Source organism: Mauremys mutica, chromosome 22 (assembly GCF_020497125.1).
Source record: "Mauremys mutica isolate MM-2020 ecotype Southern chromosome 22, ASM2049712v1, whole genome shotgun sequence".
Classification (NCBI taxonomy): Eukaryota; Metazoa; Chordata; order Testudines; family Geoemydidae; genus Mauremys; species Mauremys mutica.
Window position 1 is genome coordinate 22,838,683 of NC_059093.1, and position 23,332 is coordinate 22,862,014.

Sequence of the window (23,332 nt, forward strand, 5' to 3'; positions counted from 1 at the left end):
CCCTGGGCAAAACCCTAGTTATTTATTTCCTTCACTACTTAATAAGAGGCTGAATTCTGGAGCTTTCGCACTCTGGTGAAAGTGAAACTGACCCAGACAAGGGGAACTTCCCTCCTCCCTTTTGAACCAGCTTGTTCCCCCATTGGTTCCTCTGGTCAGGTGTCAGCTAGGCTAGGTGAACTTCTTAACCCTTTACAGGTAAAAGAGGCATTAACCCTTAACTATCTGTTTATGACAGTGCCAAAATGGTTTTTCTCTCTCCCTATATCTTCCCAAAGTTCATTGATCCTGCTTCGAGGCAGGAAGGCTTCCTGGAGATGCACTTTCCATCCTCCCACTTGCTGTCCTTATGGCTTTGTTTATCTTTCATGTAAATGTGCCTTCCTTATTTCTGCCTGACAACCTGTCTGGTCAGACATGAAATTCACATTCCTTTGTCTAGGGCAGACTGGTTTATTAATGTAATTCTAGCACAGATGAACTTTTTGTGCACAAGTCTGCATCCATTATGCAAGAATATTACTGATCAGTGAGGTTTTAGATTTCTGATAATATACTACATGCCATCTTTTGGGTAATTATCATGAGAAGAGCATATTAGGTGTACTGTGTGTGTCAAGAGTTGCTGATGCAAAGTAGTGAACCATCAGTGGGTCTCTATTTCAGAGTTTATGCAGAAAATTTGAAAGGCTTTTCTGTGATACCAAATAGCTTGAGTATGAGAGAGGTAGCCATGTTAGTCTGGTTCTGTAAAAGCAGCAAAGAATCCTGTGGCACCTTATAGACTAACAGACGTTTTGCAGCATGAGCTTTCGTGGGTGAATGCCACGTCTGTTAGTCTATAAGGTGCCACAGGATTCTTTGCTGCAAATAGCTTGAGTTAAATGTCTGCTTTTAAGGTATACACTTCCTATTTTTACCATGCCTGATCATTTCTGAAAAACACATGCTGAGAGGGGAAATTTTGCCCCTCACCTTCTTCATGCCAGACACCTCTTCATGTGGTGAATGAAGTGGATGCTTCAAGGGTGGGGTAACATACATTGTTGCAGCTTTCCTTCATTACCCAACTTCCTTCTGGTGTGCAAAGGAGCTTCTCACAGAGATGTGAGAGTATAGTGCTATATTACACTTCCTCAGCTCTCTCCTGCACTGGGGGTCCTAGTGAACAAATTTGACCAGACCTGACGGCATACCTCCATTGGAACTGTGTGGCAGTTGGCTTGGGGAAGAACTAGAGACCCGGAACTAGTGCAGACATATAGAGCATGTGGCTCTCTTGGAATTGGTAGGATTTGTTGGCTGGTCCTGTAGCCTCCTGACCCAAACATTTGGTGAGGAAATTCCATAAGGAGGATCTGAGTTCCTCCTCCTCCCTGCAAAAATTAGAATGGTGGAGACTATATAACTAACAGTGACTTTACTGACTTCTCTTAGATAGTTAGTATTTGGGTGGAAAAAATCAAGAGAGCGATTTGCTAGTGCATTATTTCTCTTGAATTTTTATCTTCCCTATCTTAAAACATAATCAGTTGTCATAGAAGGTTGCTAAGAGGAGAGGCCATCAGACATTTTCAAGCACTGCAGGAGTCAAATCTGTATCTGATGGCTTACAAATGTTAAACTTTGAGCAGGATGATGTATATATTTAAAACAATGACTACAAAACCTTATAGCAAGTGATTTAAATAAATGTTTTCTTGCTGGGGGCAAAAACATACTTTTCTTGAACAAGGAAAATGTAATTAAAAAAAGAAATAAGGAATCAACTTTGCGGAGGTGTTGGGAAGGTTAATTTTGTTTTAGAATTCTATGGAATCTTTCTGTGGAAAGTGCTCTAGAAGTTCAAATGTCAATAGAGAAACTCTTTAAGAATCAGTAATGAAGTTTCTGAAGATATGAAGGGCAAATAGTTGTGATTGAAGCACCATAATGTGACACATTAAAAGTAGACAAGAAAAAACAATCAAAAATAGACTTCAGTAAATAATTATCTGCTGTCAACAGTCTAGTACGCTAATAGTTTTTTATCACTAATTCCTGTGACAAAACTGCTTGAAATCATATCTTTAGCAAAGGTCTTAGTAGTAGCTTTGCATTTTGAAAAAAAACCCACTAAACTCTGAACAAAGCTATAATGTAACATAAATGTGTTTGGTCATTCCTAAAAGTGCAATTCTATTTGTGACAGGAATTCTCTGTTGAGATTATTTCCCCCTATGTTGGCATCTGACACTGGAAACAATGGTGACTTGTCAGGTCTGTCTTCTGAGCACCGTTTACAAAGTAAAGATTTTCCAAACCCGAGTGGCACACGGAACTGTTACCAAGGACACTTGCGAAAGTTATCTGCTGTGGAGACTTCACACAGAGTATTTGACAACCTTTATCTTATAGAGTCTTTGCTTTCTCCTTCTGACCCTTCTACTCAGCCATCTGATGAGATCTTGAACATTTATCCTGAAAATTCTGCTTTTGAAAATAATGCCATCATTCAGCAAGAAGAATTAGCGTTTCAGAATGTACAGTTTAATCAGCATGTGTGCAATTATCATAAGATGAACTTAAATGGAGACCGTGAAGAGAACTGCTCTGATTTTAGTTATTATTCTTCTCAGTTTAGAGTTAAAGATGGCACTGGTATTCAGAAAGAGTATCGGGAAACTGACCGAGCAAGAGGCAACCCTATGAAAAATGAAAAACAAGCGCAAGCAAAGTACTCCAATGATTTGTCTAGTCCACCTACTAATGGCACATGGGGCAAAGTGTTCCAGGACAATCATTTGGTTTCTAAAAGATATGAAGATTTTACAACTTCTCGTAAATCACAGCCATCTAGTTACCCACTGCAGTATTTTTTCAATCAACCATTTACTAAAGAAAATCGTTTTTCTGGAGGAACAAATAGAAACCCACAGGAAGCTCACATGCAAAATGGCCAGAATCGCTTCAATTTGGGGAAAACCTGTAATGACATTGAATATGAGAGCCGTATTAATCCTAAAGAATGTTCTCGTAAATCTTGTGACTATCATTTACTTCTGAAGACTGCTCTACAACATAGAAATTTTCATTCGCCTTACCGTGGCCATACTTCACTGGATGATAAAAGACCAAGTCCCCCATCTACATCAAACCCTTCTTTTATTCCTTCTTTCCCATTAATGTCTGATTTTAAGCAAAATGACTTATTTTGTGAGGAATCAAGTGCACCATACTTTGCCTTTCCAACTCCTTTTAAGAAGTATAGGCCTCAAAGAAATTGCCTTTGGCCTGCTAATGAGCTTGGTATCCAACTGGATAAGTGTTATGTACAGTGCAGAACTCTGAAGGAGGAGAGGATAAAGGTAATAATCTATACCATGATAGACTTGTATGTAGGAGGTGATTATAAAGGAACAGCTAGGTAGAGTAGAAATTCCTTCAATTTACTGGTGAAAAGGAGCCAGTCTTGCTGCCTTTTTGAAATATTGTGACTTTCATTGTACTCTTAATATTTTGAGCCCCATCTACAACAATCTGTTTTGAGTCTACACAATTGTAAGAAGATACCAGACAGTGTGAATGTCGTACAATTGTGCATGAGACTGAGGTTCCCCTTTTGTTTTTCAGCTGCACAGGAGTTAGGACAACTTGTTCAGCAGTAATTTTCTTGAACTAAATTACACCTGACACCAGTGGTTACTGAACCAAATACCCTCTTTGGCCAAAGTGTCTTATGTTATCTGGTGGCATGGATCCTATTCTTTGGTTCATGTTGTTCAGTGCAAGCTCGGTAGCCAGTAGTGACCACCATCCATGGATCCTGGAAGAGGCCACTGATGTAAGCCTGGATGGTTGATAAAGCAGGGCCTTTATTAGTCCAGTTCTTTTTGGATAGTGCTCACTTTGGCATGAACTGAGGGAGGGCCAAGAGGGTGGTTGTCTATATCCAGGGGCAGCTCTAGGCACCAGCAAAGCAAGCAGGTGCTCGAGGCAGCTCATTTGCAGGGGCGGCAGGGATCCAGCCTGGGAGCTGAGAAACAACAGGAGGACCTGGGAGCTGTAGTTCCTTGGTTAGCTCCCTGCATATAGCACCAGCCCTGGAGCAGGGAAAGAACTATATTTCCCAGCATTCCCTTGGCCGCTATCAACAGGAAAGGGAGGGGGGAGTGAGGTACTGAGACCTCATGCTGCAGCTTGGTGTGAATGGAGAGCTGCACTGGGAAGGGCAGGGAGACCCCGCCCCCATCCACTCCCTCCCAATTCCCACCCCCTGACTGCCCCCCGTCCAGAAATCCCAAACCATCCAACCCCCCTGCTCCTTGTCCCCTGATTGCCACCTTCTAGGACCCCTGCCCCTAACTGCCCCTCAGGACCCCACCCCCTATCTGTCCCCTGACTGCCCTGGCTCCTATCCACACCCCCGCCCCCTGACAGACTCCCAGGACTCCTATGCCTATCTAACTGCTGCCTGTCCCCTGACTGCCCCCTCCCAGAATCCCTGACCCATCTAACCTCCCTCTCCCTGCCCCTGATTGCCCCTCAGGACCCCACCCCCTATCTGTCCCCTGACTGCCCTGGCTCCTATCCACACCCCCGCCTCCTGACAGACTCCCAGGACTCCTATGCCTATCTAACTGTGGCCTGTCCCCTGTCTGGCCCCCCCCCCAGAATCCCTGACCCATCTAACCTCCCTCTCCCTGCCCCTGATTGCCCCTCAGGACCCCACCCCCTATTTGTCCCCTGACTGCCCTGGCTCCTATCCACACCCCCGCCTCCTGACAGACTCCCAGGACTCCTATGCCTATCTAACTGCTGCCTGTCCCCTGACTGCCCCCCCCCAGAATCCCTGACCCATCTAACCTCCCTCTCCCTGCCCCTGATTGCCCCTCGAACCTCTGCCCATCCACCCCCCCGTCCCCTGACTGTTCCGACCCCTCTCCACACCCCCACCCCATCCAACCCCGCTACCTGTTCCTTGACTGCCCTCTGGAACCCTTTACCCCTTCTCCAACCCCCCGGCCCCTTACCATGCTGCTAAGACTAGCATGTCTGGCTCTGCACAGAGCCGGACATGCTGCCACAGACATCTTGCTGCACTCCCCCACAGAGCGCACAGCCCCCCCCGTACCCTCCTGCAGCGCTGCCAGCTGAGGCTGCAGGAGGGGGCGGGGGAGAGGAAGGTCCAGCCGAGCTGCCCTGTCAGTTGCGCCACACTCTGCATTGGGAGGGAAATCCCGGACCTTTTGAGGGTTTTACAAATTTCTCCCAGACAACCCCAGAAGCCGGACATGTCCGTGAAAATACGGACGTATGATAACCCTAGTCATATGCTCAAGGATTAGGCTTTGGCCCAGATATCCCCTTCAGAAGCCGTCACCAGACTGGATTAGGGATACTGGTGTGACGTTGCCTTGCAGCCCCCAAAGAAGGAATTGGGGGGACTAATGGACAGTGCCCCTCTCTATCTGAAGCCTGGCAAGGGAGGTACGTGGATCCCACTAGAATTTAAAATGAAAAGCAAGGGACGGGAGGCTCTGGACCTGGGCAGCTTTAGCTACAGTACCAAGCACTTAGGAGGATTTCCACTTCTGAGCCATGGAAGCAGAAATTGACTTTTCCTTTCCAGATTTAGCTAATGTTCAGAAAGGGAATCTAGCACCTGCCTTCCACAAAATTCAGGAGTGCTCAAGCTCAGTTTGGGCAGCTGTTACTTCATTTCTCCCAAATCAAATATACTGATCCACTGTAACTTGCTGTAGAAAAAGTAGGATAAAATTGAGCAAGAAATGCTTCCCAGTGGTTATTAGCACTGGAATTGCTATTTTCAACAGCCATTGACTTTAGTTTTGTTTGTTTAAAAGGAAGACAGTGATATTGCATTGGCAAATTCCCCATAGAAAGAAAGAGTGGAACAAAAGAATAATAAAGGCACCTCAACTTTTCCTCATTTATGGAGGACAGTCTTATAATATGCATCCAGATATCTTCCAGTCACACAAGCTGAAAATTGTTCCACCTGACTGCAGTTCTGTAACTATATGGGAACCAATCCTGTCTGTGTTCTTTGCACATCCAAAATTCCTGCTGAATGACCTGCCCTGGGAGCGAGTTACCAGTGGCCCAGGGCTGGGACAGCAGGAGGGTGCAGGTGGGGGGGGTGAGAGAGCCCAGGGCTGGGGTGGCAGGGTGTTTGTGTGTGGGTGATGAGGGGGAGACCCCAGGGCTGGGGAAGCAGTGGGGTTTGGTGGGGAGCCCAGGGCTGGGGTGCGGGCAGACAAACATTTTTTTGCTTGGGGTGGAGCAGGACACCAAACGGGAATGACATTGACATCCGTGCCATGACTGGCTATGATAACCCCTCCGAGATAAGGACCTTTGGTGATGTCTGCCTTGGTCACGTCGGTGTTCGCTCCTTGAGGCAGAGCGGTGCCCAGAGTCTCGGTCAGACGGAACCCAACCAGACAGCCTGGTAGGCGTCGAGAGCAATGCACGAGGACTTTGCCCTGAATGGTCACTGGGAGACGAATGGTGTCAGGAACATTCCCTCGACCGAGACCAGTACCGAGCCGGGAGCAACTGCGGAGATCCCAGCGGCGACTTGCCTCTACAGCACAGGGCCGACATCAGCGGTGCTCCTGGTACCGGCATGGACATAACATCCTGGTGCCTGCGGGGCCTCCGGCATGGAGGACATCTGGGGAGGCCTGCTCCAAATGGGCTAGGCTACTCTGCTCGACTTGAGTCGGAGGCCTAGAGGATCGAGGACTGCCCAAGGACTGCCCGAGGACTAGCCTCTGTCCTGGGTTTACTCCGGTGCCGGGGCGAAGGTGGCCTCTTCCTAGCCTTGTTGGCGTGCCCTGTGGACGGGGAGTGGTGCCAACTAGTCAATGGCGCCGAAGGGTCACCACGCATCGACATCACGGTGCCCAGCGCCGACTCGGAACGGCGCGCCAGAGCCAGGGTCAGAGCTCACTCCATCAGGATAGCCCAGAGCCTAATGTCCCTTTCGCTCTTGGTCCGAGGCTTAAATGACTTGCAAATCTTGCAGCGATTGCTGAGATGGGTTTCCTCCAAACAGTGCCGACAGTCTGTGTGTGGATCACTCAGTGGCACAGATTGCCTACAAGTGTCACATGACTTGAAACCCAGGGCACGGGGCATGCCTCGGCCCGGGCACTCTAGCCTAACTAAACTAACTAACTACAGGTACATACACTGAACGAACAAGCAGTTCTGGGGACGAACTACAGCAAAGCTGGAGTAGGGCAGTTCCGAAGCACCTTCACCGGCTGCAAGAAGGAACTGAGGGTGGGGGGAGCTTGCAGCGCCCCTTATACCACACCATGGAGGCGCCACTCCAGGGGTCGCTGGGGCGCTCCCTTACGGGTACTGCTAGGGGAAAAACTTCCGGCACTGGTGCACGTGGCAAGCACGCACACCTATTGAGGAATACTCCTGAGCAATCAATCAAAGAAGAACCAGGAACATATACACAAAATTATGTATAAAAAGAGAGAGTGACTAGACTTCAAATTGGGGTGTCTAAGTTTCAAGTAATAAGATTGAACTGTTGATTTTCAAAGCTGGTAGGGGACTTGGACACCCAAAATGATTAAGAGCTGGCAAACCACAGCCACTTTACTGTTCTGAGCTACTAAAGATTTGAGATCTAAATAGTAACATGATTTCTTGCACCAGAGCAGTTACTTCCACAGCGTCAGTCCAAAGACTGGACAAGTTGAGCAGAGAAGGAACTGACAGTAGCAACTCTCTTCAGAGCTAGAGCTGATAAAATCTAAATCTCTACTCATCTTCATTAAAAGAGCCTGAAAAGGTGCCACAACATTAATCTTCCTTTTTCAAGCAGAATAATCCTATAATCTAAGCAAGATGTTGCAGAGGTACTGAAGTGATGTACTATCTTATCCTGCTAGGAGTCTGAGTAATTATATTCTTCAAGAGTTTTCCATAAATCAACAAAACAGATACAAATTAATAAAAAACTCACTTCTCTGGTTTAGAATTTAAAGTTAAGCTTTTCTAATCCAAGTAGGGGATTTAAAGACAACCACTGCCCCATTATTTTAAAATCTCAGCTTTAAAAACCTGAAAAATCAAGTCTTTACTATTATAAACTGGTAAGGCTTAAAAAAAAAACAGGAGTACTTGTGGCACCTTAAAGACTAACAAATTTATTTTAGCATGAGCTTTCGTGAGCTAAAGCTCACTTCTTCGGATGCATAGAATGGAACACACAGACAGGAGATATTTATACATACAGAGAACATGAAAAGGTGGAAGTATGCATACCAACAGGCAGAGTCTAATCAATTGAGATGAGCTATCGTTAGCAGGAGGAAAAAAAACTTTTTGAAGTGATAATTAAGATGGCCCATAGAAGGTGTGAGGAAAACTTAACATAGGGAAATAGATTCAATTGGTGTAATTTTGCGGATACAGACTAACACGGCTGCTACTCTGAAACCTGGTAAGGCTTAGTTACAACCTCCTACCCACCAAAGGACTTAGAAGTTTTGAAATAATTCTAGAGAATCAAAATGTATCTAGTTTAACTATAAACAACTCTGAACTTCATACTGAATTAATCCTAGGACATGTTCTCTAATACCCGCTTACACCATGCCTATCCTTATAGAATTTGACAAACTTTTCAAAGTGCATTTTCCATTCTTTGTACTATATGGCACTGAGGTGATGGGGGGAAAGAGAGGAAGAAGGATAACATTGCAAAAATTCAGCCAATTAAAAAAAAGAAGTTAAGCTCCTTTGTCCAAATAAGGATCAGTAGCATAGCATGTCCTACTGGTGGGAAGTCTACTTTCAGCAATTACTAACCTTCAATTAGCAGCAGCTAAATTCAGAGCAAAAGAAATTAAGGTATTTAAAAAAACCCTAATGGTGGAAAGCACATTTCCCTGAAGATGGTGAAGAGGAAACTATTTTCCAGAGAATTTTACACAGGGCACCTTCCTGACAATTCTCCCAAGGGGACAGACCCTAGGTAGTATTCACTACAGTTGTGATGTCGGGCTGCGTCAGCCCATCAATAACCAATGCACGCTCAAAGCTTTAGACAAATGGACCAACAGAGAAGGTATAAAATTATTTCAAAATTGGTGGCACCACCCAGGCAGGGAACAGGTATACACAGTGTAAATAAGGCTAAAAATGAACTTAATTAAAAAGGAGACATTTAATTAATTAAAACAAGCTGTGTTTTTCTTGCCTTTATGGAAACAATACATACCTCATAACATCAAGGCCATGTCAAATCCAAACCCCAACACAATTATGGAAAGTCACCTTCCCAATGACACACATTTGGGGCAGTAAAAGAATGGACTGCTCTTTAGCTGCTCCCCCCCCCTCGGCCCCCCTAACAGTTGCTCCGGATCCCTTGGTGGCCTGCCTCTTCTCACTACTTGGATCTCTCACCAGGTCACATTTTTTCCCACTTCTCCTGTGTGGACAGAATGTCATTACATCTGATCCTTGACCCCAACTCTTCATCCCATGATGCTTACACCCTTCTCGTAGACATTAAGTTGCCCATATCCCTTTAAATCAGGGAGCTCAACACCATCTTCCAAAGGGCTAGTGGGGGAACAAAAGCCCTCACTTTGCACTGGCTTCCAAGGTCTGCTCTGTCAGACACCTTGCCACTGCCTCCCCAGACTACTACTTACTACAGCCTTCCCTCAAGCCTTTTCTGCTACCCCTTTCTGGGCTCCTTCTAATGAGCAGCATCACCCAGGGTTTCTCCCCAGAGGTCCAGTTCCTGTCCTTGTGTCAGGATCAGCTACAGGAGCTTGCTCCAATCCTGTCTCTGTCAGGTAGCACCCCCTGGTCTTCTGCCTTACCCTGCAGGAGCTTTCTTATTCCTGCTGGTCTTTCCCTTCTCATTACCAAGAGAGACTGCAGAGTTCTTCCCTTTCTCCCTGCAACCTCTTTCTGCTTCAGGCTGCCTCTCTTTATAGCACTCCCCAGCTCCTCCCCAGCTGGGCTTCATTTCTCATTAGGCCTTGCTTACCCTCCAGGTTCAACCAGGTGGGTTAACTGGTCTCTCAAGCCCACATTAAGCCTTTCTGCAACCCCCCAGCACAGGGACCTAAGTGTAAGAGAGAGCACCTGTGTCACACACAAACAAAAGTCTTCAATAAGTATGACAAGGAAAAGTATCAGTTTGTGCAGCAACACCTCATTGGACTATGATCTGAAAAGCAACAGAAGTAGGGTTGCACTGAACTGGCTTTTTGGCCGTAGAACAAGTTCCTGCTTGATGTTATCCTCATTTCACTACTGACTCAAAGCAGGGATTTTGGGGAATATGTTCAGTCCAACTGTCTCCTATGTCCCATAAAAAAACCTATGTGGATTTCTTAACACAAGCCTCATAATCTACTTCGCAGGGACATTAGGGAGGGTTTTTGGTCAGAAAAGAAGACTCATTTCCATAGATTAGATGTGTTTTTGTTTATTTAGTACAAATCAAACACAACTTCTACCGGGGAACTTCCATGAACCAAGACTCACAAATACAATTGTATACAGCAGAACAGGCCAACACTGAGCACAGTCCCACCGTCTAACTCTTCAAGACTATACTGAACAAAATTAAACAGAGAGAGAGCAACTATTACAAATCAGTAGTTACTATTGGAGAACCCACCTGGTTGATACGTTTTATTCAGGACTGAGAAACGTGGCCTATTTCAACAATAATTACTTTCCTCAAATGGACTAGAACCCAACCATTCTCCTGCTTAAGTGATGAAGTATGTTACCATTACAAGTAAACTGGTATAATATGTCAGATGCATCGTTCTCTTGTGCAAGACTAACTCCTCCATACATTGTACTTATTGATGAAGGTAAGTGATAGTGTATATATACCAGCATGAAAAATTGCATTGCTATAGATTATGTACAGTTGAACATAAGCTTCATGTTCTTTGCTATACACTAGTTTTACTTTCCAATATACTCTACTAAAACAATACTCAAGTTTTAAACAGATTTTTACCATTAATATAAAGCCACAGAGAAACATGTAAATGAAACACACAAAACACCTTAGCAGCCACTACAACATCCATTAACAGAGAAAACAAGAAAACTTTAGTGCAGGAAGTGAGTTGACGTCACTTTGCCTTACATACTTGGATGTCCATAATGGAATACAGGACTCGGCGGGGTAACATAGCTGACTTGATGCATCTGAATAGGATTTACAGTATTTTGGAATTGTGAAGGATTGCCATAGGAGGGATTTGCAGGATGCCAAGTGCTAACATAATGATAGGCAAGTACTAAAGAGACGCGATAGTCAAACCCAGCTGGAGGTGGCTGGCCATAGGGATCTGTCACTACTGGATAACATACTGTTCCGTGGAATTGAGGTGGAGGCTCTACATTTTGGAAAGTACCTGAAAAACACACAGGTGACATATTTTAACATTCTGGTCATTTTTATACAGTCCTTCATTTTCATTACAATTGAAACAATTGTATGACACTGACAAACCAGAACATACCTAGATAAATAATTATTTATGCCCATATGATGTGTACACTGACAAGAAGACCATCTCAGCTCTTGAGTAAGTCTGGAAGGCAACCAGCTCACTCACAGAGGTGTTCCAGGTCTGGTTAAGTATTCATTGCCTATTGATTGTAGTTCTTTTTGTTGAGGCTCAGAGGAAGGGCAGATCCCCTTTTGAACTTCTCTGGGGAGCTGCAGGACAGTAGCGGATTTAAAAAACAAAGCCGAAGAACACCTTTCTTTCTAACCTCTGACTAGATACTATGGTGATGGATATGGGGTAAAGAAACTTAATAGAATAGGTTATAATTGCAGCAGAACTGCAAGCCTGTGTAATTGTCATTGATCAATTAATACTTATGACAAAGATATGCCAGTTTCTACCATGTTTACTCCATTAGCCCAATATCAGAGACTTTTTAATGAGGCCAGACATCTGAACTTTGACATCTTCTACTCATTTAACACAGCCCCTGCCCCACAACCTTAACTATATGCCTCTTACAAAACTGTTGGGTTGAGCTAACTGTTGCTGTAACTTTATACACAGTGGAAGAGAGCCAGCGATAATGGCTGTTTAGACAGCCAAGACATCGAATAGAGACCAATAACCATGGCTCCAGTCTTCCATTTAAAAAAAAAACATAAGGGAACGGCTACTAGTACTCAAAATGTACGATTTTTTTTTAAATACAAACATCATTGTGGTTTGCTGTGTATGGGTCAGAAAAGAAAAAAAGTCATCACGAGGCCCACACAATTTTAAACACTCGACATCCCGCCCAGCTTTGGAAAAAGAAGGCCCGTCTAGAAAAGCAGCTACGGTCTACCAAGGTCAAGCCAAAAATATATTTTTTGTTTCTTGCTGGGGTTACCTAGCCCTGAATATCAGCAATTCTAAATCATAAACTTAAGTAATATATCAAAAACAGCAGACCCCCAACCCTAAAATAACCTATAAAGGAGTAGGGCTCACGCAGTCAATTCTGATTTTTTGCCAGCATCTATCCCTGGCTGTAGGTAACGAACAATAATTTAAAAAAATGATAGAAGACACTATCTTCTGTCACCCACCTATACAGGGCCATACATTATCCTAATTTTACATTAGAACTCAATTTTAACACCCCCCCCCACACACACGTGTTTTCACCAATTCCAGAGGCCATTCTATGCAATTCATCATTTGTCTCTTTAACAGGAAATGTAAAGAGGCCCGTTATACTACTCCAGTGAGCTACAACAGTTAGTCACATTGGTCTGCAATTTCAGTTGACAAAGCAAGGAAAAAGGACCATATCAATCAACTATGCTGTGTCAATTGGTAAATCAACAATAAGACGCCCATTTCTACTTAATGGCTCACACTCACATATACAAATGGTCAGCCGAAAATACTAAGCATTTGCTGTTTCCGGGGGAACTTGCTGGACATCATTCCTCCCAACGTCAGTGTGCAGCCGAGGTACTGACTGCTCCACCACCGGGGCAGGCTCGGTGTATGCTGAGTCAGCTTCTGCAGGTGGTGGCAGTGGTGCCTGTTGCCTGTACGCCATGGAATGCCAATAGCTCTGATGGTAATACTTAGGAAATTCAAAGTAAGGAGAGACGTTTTGGAGTCTGTGTGTGTGTACTTTCCTCCCCCCACTTCAGTAGCACTGAGCCATTAACATTTCCAGAAAATGGTTAACAATGTTGTACACATTACATCTTGCAGACTGCCAGAAAGTCACCACAACGCCTCTCCCCGAGCACTTTTCTCAACTGTATTATACCCTCACGAAGAATTAAAAATGTCCCCCCCCCATTTTATCATATAGGAAAAGAAGGCATTTTGAGGTTTTTCTGTTGCAGGAGAGGCTGGCACGGGCCTTAGTCCACAGCATATCAGCATTATCTAGTCCATCACAGAATCAGAGGGCAGATGCAATTCCAGTGCTGGCGTTACCACCTGCTGAGCACAACAATCTCATACCGCCTTTTTTGGTGTGTCACATACCAATAAATATAGAGAAGGTCTTGCCAGTAATTTACCCTCTATTTATTAGTAATTGCTATCATGCAGAATGTTTGTTGCATCCTGTAAGGTCCTTATCCTGACAGGTGCCAAGAACCCTCTACCACCATAGGGTGGCTGGTAAGGCCATAGAGTCAGTAGGAACCCTGAGCACTGGGGCTCCATACCTGGAGAATAATGCTCAAGTTTCAACCCTGGATTATTAATAATGCTAAAGTCAACTAGATCACATGGCCGTTTGAGCATCAGCTGGGAGTTAGGACTTACCATGGACTTAATTGTAGCCGAGATCAAAATCAGGCGCCTGGTTTCTGTTCCTGCTGACTTGCTCAATTGCCTTGGGCAAGACACATGGGCCCAGGAGAATTTTCCCACTGATTTCAACAGGCACTTGACCACGCTCTTAACCTTAAACTTCTCTCTGTTTTACCCACCCTTTCCATATAAATGGGAAGAACAATGCTTTACCCATCCATCTTCAGAAAGCCACCCAAATGAAATTCACTACATGTAAATGCTCTTTATGAGTTTCACAATTTACAACTCAAACTTCCTGCACTGTAAGCTTAGTCTCCTCCATGCACACATGCATGTACTAATAGCCATGTGCACAGGAGGCATATTCAGAACACTTAAAAGCCCTATTCAGGCACATCAATGCATCTGTCAAGATAGGTGATATTGTACAAGCGGTTTACCATACCATATCTGACAAGCACTTACCTGCAATCCCAAATTAAAATAATACTGCACTACCTTTGTATCTGAAATTAGAAAACATACTATAATTATTAAGGATTGTGGACAAAAAAACCACCCAGAAACAGTCATCTGTTTGTGGTCTTGTTAAAACTATGTCAGTGAATAAAAATAAAATTGTTCATCGGACAACATTACTTTTTCTGAATGCATTTTTAGAATACAGATTTCAGAATCCGACTCAAATTATTTTCAAAAGTGATAGTCTCAAAGTTAGCACATGTGTAAACAATCTATGCAGTTTAGCACAATAAAAACTGGATTAACCATTTTGACAAGTAATACATTAACAAGTAACATTAATAAGAAACTAAAATGAATGTATTGCTATAAATTGTTTGCTCAATTATGTTCTTCATAGAATGACTATAATCCATCAGCGGCTATTACAAACCTTAAAACAAATGATAATATATTAAAGTAGAAATTACCATGGCCTAGATTTCCCAAAGGGACTAGATATTCTGGGCACTCAATAGGGCCTGATTTTCAGAGGTTCAGGATTCAAACAAACACTTTCTGAAAATCAAAGCCTGTTGAAGTTTGTCAAATTGGGCAACCAACATTTAAGGCACCTAAAACAGTCTTTTTAGAAAATGTGGACCTCAAACTTCCTAAAGATCTGTAATTTCAAATGAACAATTAATGTTTTTACATATTAACTAGCTTGTTTCTTTGGGCAAGGGGGATAACTGCAAGAAGGGCTGGTGTACATGTACAGTAGAATCCCATTTATCTGATATTCCTCTGCTTGACTCTCAAGGTATGTCTACACTTTCCGTGGATTGATGCTGTGGCAATTGATCGACCCAGGGAGGGAGGGGGGTCAATTTAGTGGGTCTAGTGAAGATCTGCTAAATGGACTGGAGATCACTTTCCATCGACTCCGGTACTCCACCGGAACGAGAAGTGTAAAGTAAGTTGACGGGACTCCCTGCATTAGCATTCCAGACAGATCCTCTGAGACTGCACTAGTAAAATTCTTATCCAGAAAACTATCTCTTGAGGTCTTGTAAGGTGACGCTAAATTCTTGGTGACTATTACTGTCTTGTACTTATAGATGAATCTCACTAGTCTCACTGCTGCTTGTCTGGCAGGTGTCACACTGTGGCTATATTTTACTGAAGATTATTCTGGTTTCTGTACACTTAAAAGAGCATTGTAAACAAAAACTGCCTCCCCCCTGCATTTGCTGCTGTTCCAGTGTTCCACAGACATCACTATTTTCACTATTAGCCTGTCATTTCATTCTCCCGGTCCCCAATCTCCTGCCCCAGTCTGGGGAAAGTGAGTTAGGATGGCGGAGAGTAAGCGACGGGCGGGAGAGAGGGGGAAATGGAGTGAGCAGGTCAGGGCAGATCCTGGGTTGCACTGAAATTCAAAAAGTGATCTTGGCTGTAAAAAAGTTGGAGACCACTGCTGTAGGATATACAATCTGGAGCGTGCACTGTTAGAGAATGCATCCCTCTTACCTTGAGGTAGATCACTGCCGTTGGGATCGTAGGAGTAAGGCGGAGCAATGCTGCCACTATCTCCCACCTCGCTGACAGTGGGAGGGGGCGCTGGATGATATGGGTATGGCACTGGCGGAATCACTACTATGTAAAAAAAAAATCAAAGTCTCAAGTCAGATTTTCAGTGGTTTTAAAACAAGTGAGCTACTAGCCAGTGCAGTTAGTATGAACTGCCATCATACTCTCTAAATGTATAGTTATCAGCTTCTGTTCTAAGGACTTAGCATTCCTTCTGGACAAATTAAAAAGTCTTTGGGATTTTTTAAAATCCCACTTTTTGTCTTATGGTTTGCATAGTTAAATTCCCTTTGGTTTGAACTGTATTACCTACTCTCATTACAGTCAAGACGAGAGACATGACTAACAAACAAATTCATAAGATAAATCTCTGCAGTATCCTTTGTGCATTTGAAGGCTTCCTAATGGAAGTTAGGTGCCTAAATACCTTTAAGGAAGTGAGGGAAGGAGGGAGGGATAGCTCAGTGGTTTGAGCATTGGCCTGTTAAACCCAAGGTTGTGAGCTCAATCCTTGAAGAGGCCACTTAGGGATCTGGGGCAAAACTCAGTACTTGGTCCTGCTAGTGAAGGCAGGGGGCTGGACTTGATGACCTTTTGAAGTCCCTTCCAGTTCTAGGAGATAGTCAGTTTTAATAACTGGAGATATAACTATGCAGGGGAAGAAGTGAAGCTGACTATAAAGGTAATAATTGGAGATATAACTATCTCCTATAAGTGGAAGGGACCTTGAAACATCATCAAGTCCAGCCCCCTGCCTTCATTAGCAGGACCAAGTACTGATTTTTGCCCCAGACCCACCCCCCTAAAGATTGAACTCACAACCCTGGCTTTAGCAGGCCAATGCTCAAACCACTGAGCTATCCCTACTGTAGTTAGTTTTCCCACAGCCACAAGGGCTGTGGGAAATAAGCAGCAGTTTTTTAAAGAGTTAGGGAAGTGTGATTATGAAACTCACAAAAAATGACTGCAAGGTTCAGGGTAGGGACAGTAGCTGAAATTACTGTATAAGCGTTTTTAAACTGACTAGATTCCAAGTGGCCCAGGCCCCTTGAAACAAACAGTTTATTTGTTTGTATAAGTTTATTTGTAACACCACCAAGTGGCTAACCCACATAGCGCAGTGGTAATCAGAACTGCAAGCATGCAGTGATCACATAAAGTAACTTAACCATCATGTAACCAAAACGACGACCTGTGAATTGCGATGGTTGGTATGGGAGAGGGGAAAAGGAAGGAGACTAGCACAAAAGTAAGAATCCATGGACGGTGAATGGAATTAGAGAGTATGGAAATTTGAGCGCATGGAAAAACTCTCATATGGAGAGATTCCGATTGTTTATTTTAGAAAGCAGCTGACAGAGTGGATACGATTAATGTTCTCTGTATAAAATAATGCTCTAGAGAAGGTAGCTAAGGAACTTCTCTTGTCCTTGTCTCATAACTTAAGGGGGGGGACAAAAGGTAAAGGTGACAACTTTAAAACATAAAAACAAAATATTTTGTCCCACAATGAACAGTTAGGCTGTGGAACTCATTGCCACAGAAAGACACTGAGGCAAAGAAGTAGCAAGGTTCAAAGAGGGATCAGACATTTACATGGATATCAAACTATCCAGAATTAGGATAAAAGCTTTGGATGGGTGTGACAAAGTTGGACTGTTCTTAATGTTTCCTCTGAATACTGTCTGGGTGCCTCAGTTTCCCCTATGCATTTCTTAAGTCTCTAGGTGGTGGGATAAAGGCCAGTGTGCATAAATCACTGACACTCTGTCTCCATGGCAACTAATGGCCAGGCCCTTCCCCCCTGCAAGGGGGGGAACAAAAAGATCAGGTGACCTCCTGGCCTGGGAAAGGAACTCAGCAGGGGAGATGGGGCTGGAGGGGTTTTCAGTTTTGGGAGCTGGCTGGGGACGAGGACTGAGGGCAGATTCAGGCTAAATGAATCATAGAATCTCAGGGTTGGAAGGGACCTCAGGAGGTCATCTAGTCCAACCCCCTGCTCAAAGCAGGACCAATTCCCAAATAAGTCATCTCAGCCAGCTGGGGTGGCTCTAGGAACTCCGCCGCCCCAAGCAGGGCGGCGCGCCAAGGGCGCGCTCTGGCAGTCGCCGGTCCCGTGGCTCCGGGGGACCTCTTGCAGACGTGCCTGCGGAGGGTCCGCTGGTCCCGCAGCTCTGGTGGACCTCCTGGCAAAATGCTGCCCCAAGCGCGCGCTTGGCACGCTGGGGTCTGGAGCCGGCCCTACCAGCCCTGGCTGGGATGATTTAGTTGGGTTTGGTCCTGCTTTGAGCAGGGGGTTGGACTAGATGACCTCCTCAGGTCCCTTCCAACCCTGAGATTCTATGATTCTATGACCCACGGGAGCAAGGTCAGAGCTCTGCCACAGACACCCTTTTAGATACCTGAAAACTGCTATCATGTCCCCTCTCAGTCTTCTCTTTTCCAAACTAAACAAACCCAATTCTTTCAGCCTTCCTTCATAGGTCATGTTCTCTAGACCTTTAATCATTCTCATTGCTCTTCTCTGGACCCTCTCCAGTTTCTCCACATCTTTCTTGAAATCATGGAATCATAGAATATCAGGGTTGGAAGGGCCCTCAGGAGGTCCAACCCCCTGCAGGACCAATTCCCAAGTAAATCATCCCAGCCAGGGCTTTGTCAAGCCTGACCTTAAAAACCTCTAAGGAAGGAGATTCCACCACTTCCCTAGATAACCCATTCCAGTGCTTCACCATCCTCCTAGTGAAAAACTTTTTCCTAATATCCAACTTAAACCTCTCCCACTGCAACTTGAGACCATTACTCCTTGTTCTGTCATCAGGTACCACTGAGAACAGTCTAGATCCATTCTCTTTGGAACCCCCTTTCAGGTAGCCAAAAGCAGCTATCAAATCCCTCCTCATTCTTCTCTTCTGCAGACTAAACAATCCCAGTTCCGTCAGCCTCTCCTCATAAGTCATGTGCTCCAGCCCCCTAATCATTTTTGTTGCCCTCCGCTGGACTCTCTCCAATTTATCCACATCCTTCTTGTAGTGTGGGGCCCAAAACTGGACAAAGTACTCCAGATGAGGCCTCACCAACGTCGAATAGAGGGGAATGATCGCATCCCTCAATCTGCTGGCAATGCCCCTACTTATACAGCCCAAAATGCTGTTAGCTTTCTTGGCAACAAGGCCACACTGTTGATTTCTATCCAGCTTCTCGTCCACTGTAACCCCTAGGTGCTTTTCTGCAGAACTACTGCCTAGCCATTCGGTCCCTAGTCTGTAGCAGTCCATGGGATTCTTCCGTCCTAAGTGCGGGACTCTGCACTTGTCCTTGCTGAACCTCATCAGGTTTCTTTTGGCCCAATCCTCTAATTTGTCTAGGTCTCTCTGTATCCTATCCCTACCCTCCAGCATATCTACCACTCCTCCCAGTTTAGTGTCATCTGCAAACTTGCTGAGAGTGCAGCAAGTGGAAAAAGCAATTAAGATCTTTTATGGATTTAGGTAGCTGGAGCCAATGGAACCCTCCACACGAGGTACTAGGCCAATAAGCAGCTAACCCATGTGGGATGAGGGATTTCCCTAGGGATTGATTGCAAGTACAGTGTCCCAGGCATTAACCGGTTGCAGCTGTGTGTACTAGAGGCAGAAAAATGAGGAAGTGAGCAGGAATCCTGCAGTTGTGGGGAGTAGAGACAGAGGTGCTTGGCTGGAAAGGTAGGTGTGGAAATTGTGAGCAAGCAAAGTGTCAGCTTTGTTCCTGTTGTGCTCAGGAAAACAGGACATTGGTGCAATCTCTATTTATAAAGAATGTACACAAAGAAATACCTGATCCATGTCACTAATTTCAACTCCTTACAGCCAAGCCTTGCATATCGGCTAGGCACTTGTGCTGAGGCAACAATATTAAACTTTGTGCTTCAGGGCTTAAGCCAATCTCTATTAGAGACAAGGATAGGACCTGATGCTGGGGGCAGATTAACCCACATCTGCCCACTGCACCTACACCTTCCCATAAAGCATCTGGAACCAGCTGCTGTCTAAGACAGGATACCAGACTAGATGGGTGCGGTTCCTATGCAAGTTAGGGAGCCATCAATGTTTGTTTGTGCTGAAGAGGGACTCCCAAGGAGATGTAAACCTTGCTTGTCAGTGCTCCCTCCAAAATGTGATCCATATGAGGAAAGTCAGCAGTGAGGGTAAGAAAGATTCATAGCCAGGGCCGGCTCCAGACCCCAGCGCACCAAGCGCGTGATTGGGGCGGCGTGCCACAGGATGGTGGCAGGCAGCTCCGGTGGAGCTCCCGCAGGCATGCCTGCGGAGGGTCCGCTGGTCCCGCGGCTTCAGTGGAGCATCCACTGGCATGCCTGCGGGAGGTCCACCGGAGCTGCGGGACCAGCGGACCCTCCGCAGGCACATCTGCAGGAGGTCCACCGGAACCGCGGGACCGGCGACTGCCAGAGCGCCCCCCGCGGCATGCCGCCCTACTTGGGGCGGCACAATTCCTAGAGCCGCCCCTGTTCATAGCGAAGTGAACCACATTCTATGGAAATACCTCGAAGCACTTATCTGCGTGTGGGGGGAGAAGTGAGAAAGAACAAGAGTAGAACCTGAAATTTACAGTTTTGTATCTAACTCTCTACCTGGCCTCCTAGCAGAAGAAGGGGATTCCAGGATGGGCTGAACTGCAGTCTGTGGGGGAATGGGTGTGGTAACATTGTCTTGAGTGGATGTTGCCACGCTGGAGGAAAAGACTGTTGCTGGTGCATTATTAACACAAGAGGCGGTTGAGACCTCTGCAGATTTCTCCATCACCTGCAAAAGAGCCAGGAGAGTTTTCAATACACTGCCAACTTTGATTTAAAAAAACAAAAAAAAACCAAGAAACCCACATCTCTGAAATACTACCTGGGTCTGATAGTTTTCCTATCTATTTAGGCTGAGATACTCAGAGGAGCATAAAGGAATTAGGAGTCCAATTCCAGCCTAAAATCCTGCAGAGAATATGGACCAGTGACCCCCCATCCCCATTTTGATTTCAATGATATCAATATTTGCATTGTGCTGGGATTCTACATGGCATTTTACATCATAACACACTATGCAAAAAACTCCACCATCTCCACGAGGGCTTATAATATTAAACGAACAAACGCAATACGTGCACTACACAGGGATGCTACCCTGAGAGTTCACATATATATTCTAAAGGAATTCGTGCAGCAATTGAGTAATCACCAATATCACTTCACTTCTAGTGTTTAAATCGAGTGCAAAGCTACAGTACTGTGTGATTTCTTTTTAAAAAAATTATTCCAGCAACAGTGAGTGAGTGTGTGTGTGTGATGGGGGGCAGAGGGGAAATTATGTAAGTAAATTTAATGCAGTTCAGGCCAAATACTGCTTCCTCGCTGACTCAAGTAAGACTATCAACGTCAACGGGACTACTCTCATCATAAAGCAAGTAGGCTTTAGCTCCAACCCTGTGAACATAGGTAGGCAGACCACCTCTTTAGAGCAGAAAGGGTTATTTTAGTTTTTCCTTCATTCATTTTTCAACTTTTCATTGTCACATGTGACTTAATGGTCTATGATTGAGACTACCTTCTGGGAATCTTGAGGTGAGACAGAACCTGTCCCTCCACCCTGAAGAGATTTCAAAGCAAAACAGTGTATTTAAAATGTAGAGAAGCAACAAGATTTCTGGGGGAAAGGAGCGGGGGAGGGTGTGTGAGCCAGAAACCCAAAAGTCTTCTACTTATTCTTTAATTTTCTAAAATATACTCAAAGATCCTTCAGTTTGCTTAACCCCCCCTCCCCGCAATTAACTGGAGTCGGGCCAGTTCACAATTGCTCTCTGCATTGCCAGGTGCAGAGTAGTCTTCTATACAGTAATTCCTCACTTAATGTTGTAGTTGTGGTCCTGAAAAATGCGACTTTAAGCGAAACGATGTTAAGTGAATCCAATTTCCCCATAAGAGTTAATGTAAATGAGGGGGTTAGGTTCCAGGGAACTTTTTTTCACCAGACAAAAGACTATATTATATATATATTGTGATAGACCCAGGCCAGTTGGGTACAGCAGAATAGCAGAAGGCAGATATACTGGCCACTGGATTAACAGTTTTCTGTTCCCTGACTGACCAGAGCAGGGGCTGCTCCAGGCTAATGAGAACACCTGACTCCAATTAACCTGCTAAGAGTCAGGTGAGGCCATTAAGCTAATGTGACCACCTGACTCTAATTAAGGCCCTGCTGATACTATAAAAAGGGCTCACACCAGTCAGGCAGGGGAGAGGAAGTGCGGCTGAAGGGCTGGTTACTGAAGACACCCCCAAACCATCGTTAAAGGAGCCCTAAGGTAAGGGTGAAGAAGGGAGAAGCAGGAGAGCTGTGGGGAAGTGGACCAGGGAAATGTAACAACTCTGGCAGTGAAAGGTTGGCTGCCAACAACTGCTACCATTAGGGTCCCTGGGCTGGAAGCTGGAGTAGAGGGCGGGCCTGGGTTCCCCCCAACCCACCACTACAGGAACAGCTCCTGGGAGGGGACGTCAGGTCCCTGTCAGGACAGGAGGCTGAACAGAGACTGTGGGAGTTCTCTCACCAACCTCCTTGCAGCCTATGATGAAAAGGGCTCAGTAGACTGTAACCCTGGCCCTAGAGAGAGAAGGCTACGTGGAGGGTCATAGTGAGCTACTGATGCTAACATAAACCACCTAGAAGTGCAGGACCCACGGGAGCAAGGTCAGAGCTCTGCCACAATACATACACACACACACACACACACACACACTATAAGTTTTAAACCAACAATTTAATACTGGTACACAGTGATGATGATTGTGAAGCTTGGTTGAGGTGGAAGAGGCAGAGGGTGGGATATGTCCCAGGGAATGCCTTACTGAGAAATTGGCTGAGCCCTCAAGGATTAACTCTGACACTCTAGATGGCAGCAGGGATGGAGGGAGGGGAGAGATATGCACATTTCCCTTTTAAGTACACTGCCTTGTTAATTAGATCAGCTTGTTGAAATCGCAGCTGCTGCCAGCAAAGCCCTGTCCTGTTCCCACCCTGCTCTATGGAAGATGGGGTAAGCGGGGTGGAGGAGTGGGGGGGGGCACCTTGACATTAGCCCCCCTCTTCCTCCCGCCCCCTCCGCACAGCAAGCAGGAGTCTCGGGGAGCACTGTGGAAGTAGAGCAAGGACTGACAGGGATTGGAAGGGGATTTCAATGCAAACAGTCCCCTCTCTGAGCAAGAGTCAGGCTAGCTGTAACCCTACTAACGCGAGACTTGTAGAAGCGAAGATTGTGTGAGGCGAGGGGGAAAGAACTGTGGGAGAAGATGTTGCGGCCTTGTGTTAGATAAGTATGGAATGTAGAGTAGAGGCTAAATAGAGGTGAGAACAATAAGATATCAGGATGACCTATGTCTAAACAAACTGCAGCTGTTGCTCATTATTGTATGTAACAAAGGTATAAATGCTTGC

At 45.1% G+C, this 23,332-nt stretch overlaps 2 protein-coding genes across 2 annotated transcripts in view; one reads left to right on the forward strand and one right to left on the reverse strand.

Annotated features, from left to right (window-relative positions):
- The window catches only part of LOC123354626, a 36,968-nt gene extending 31,641 nt beyond the window's left edge, over positions 1–5,327 (forward strand). Inside the window, exons 4-5 of the mRNA XM_044996739.1 lie at positions 2,192–3,166; positions 5,255–5,327. Of these exons, the coding sequence (XP_044852674.1) occupies positions 2,192–3,166; positions 5,255–5,327 (1,048 nt within the window). The remainder of the gene's footprint in view (positions 1–2,191; positions 3,167–5,254) is intronic.
- A 5,941-nt stretch (positions 5,328–11,268) lies between these two features.
- The window catches only part of LOC123354951 (putative bifunctional UDP-N-acetylglucosamine transferase and deubiquitinase ALG13), a 48,976-nt gene continuing 36,912 nt past the window's right edge, over positions 11,269–23,332 (reverse strand). Inside the window, exons 16-20 of the mRNA XM_044997367.1 lie at positions 20,488–20,659; positions 15,798–15,923; positions 14,289–14,329; positions 12,921–13,131; positions 11,269–11,432 (exon numbers count right to left, since the gene is read on the reverse strand). Coding sequence (XP_044853302.1) covers positions 12,946–13,131; positions 14,289–14,329; positions 15,798–15,923; positions 20,488–20,659 — 525 coding nt within the window. The 3' untranslated portion in view covers positions 11,269–11,432; positions 12,921–12,945. The remainder of the gene's footprint in view (positions 11,433–12,920; positions 13,132–14,288; positions 14,330–15,797; positions 15,924–20,487; positions 20,660–23,332) is intronic.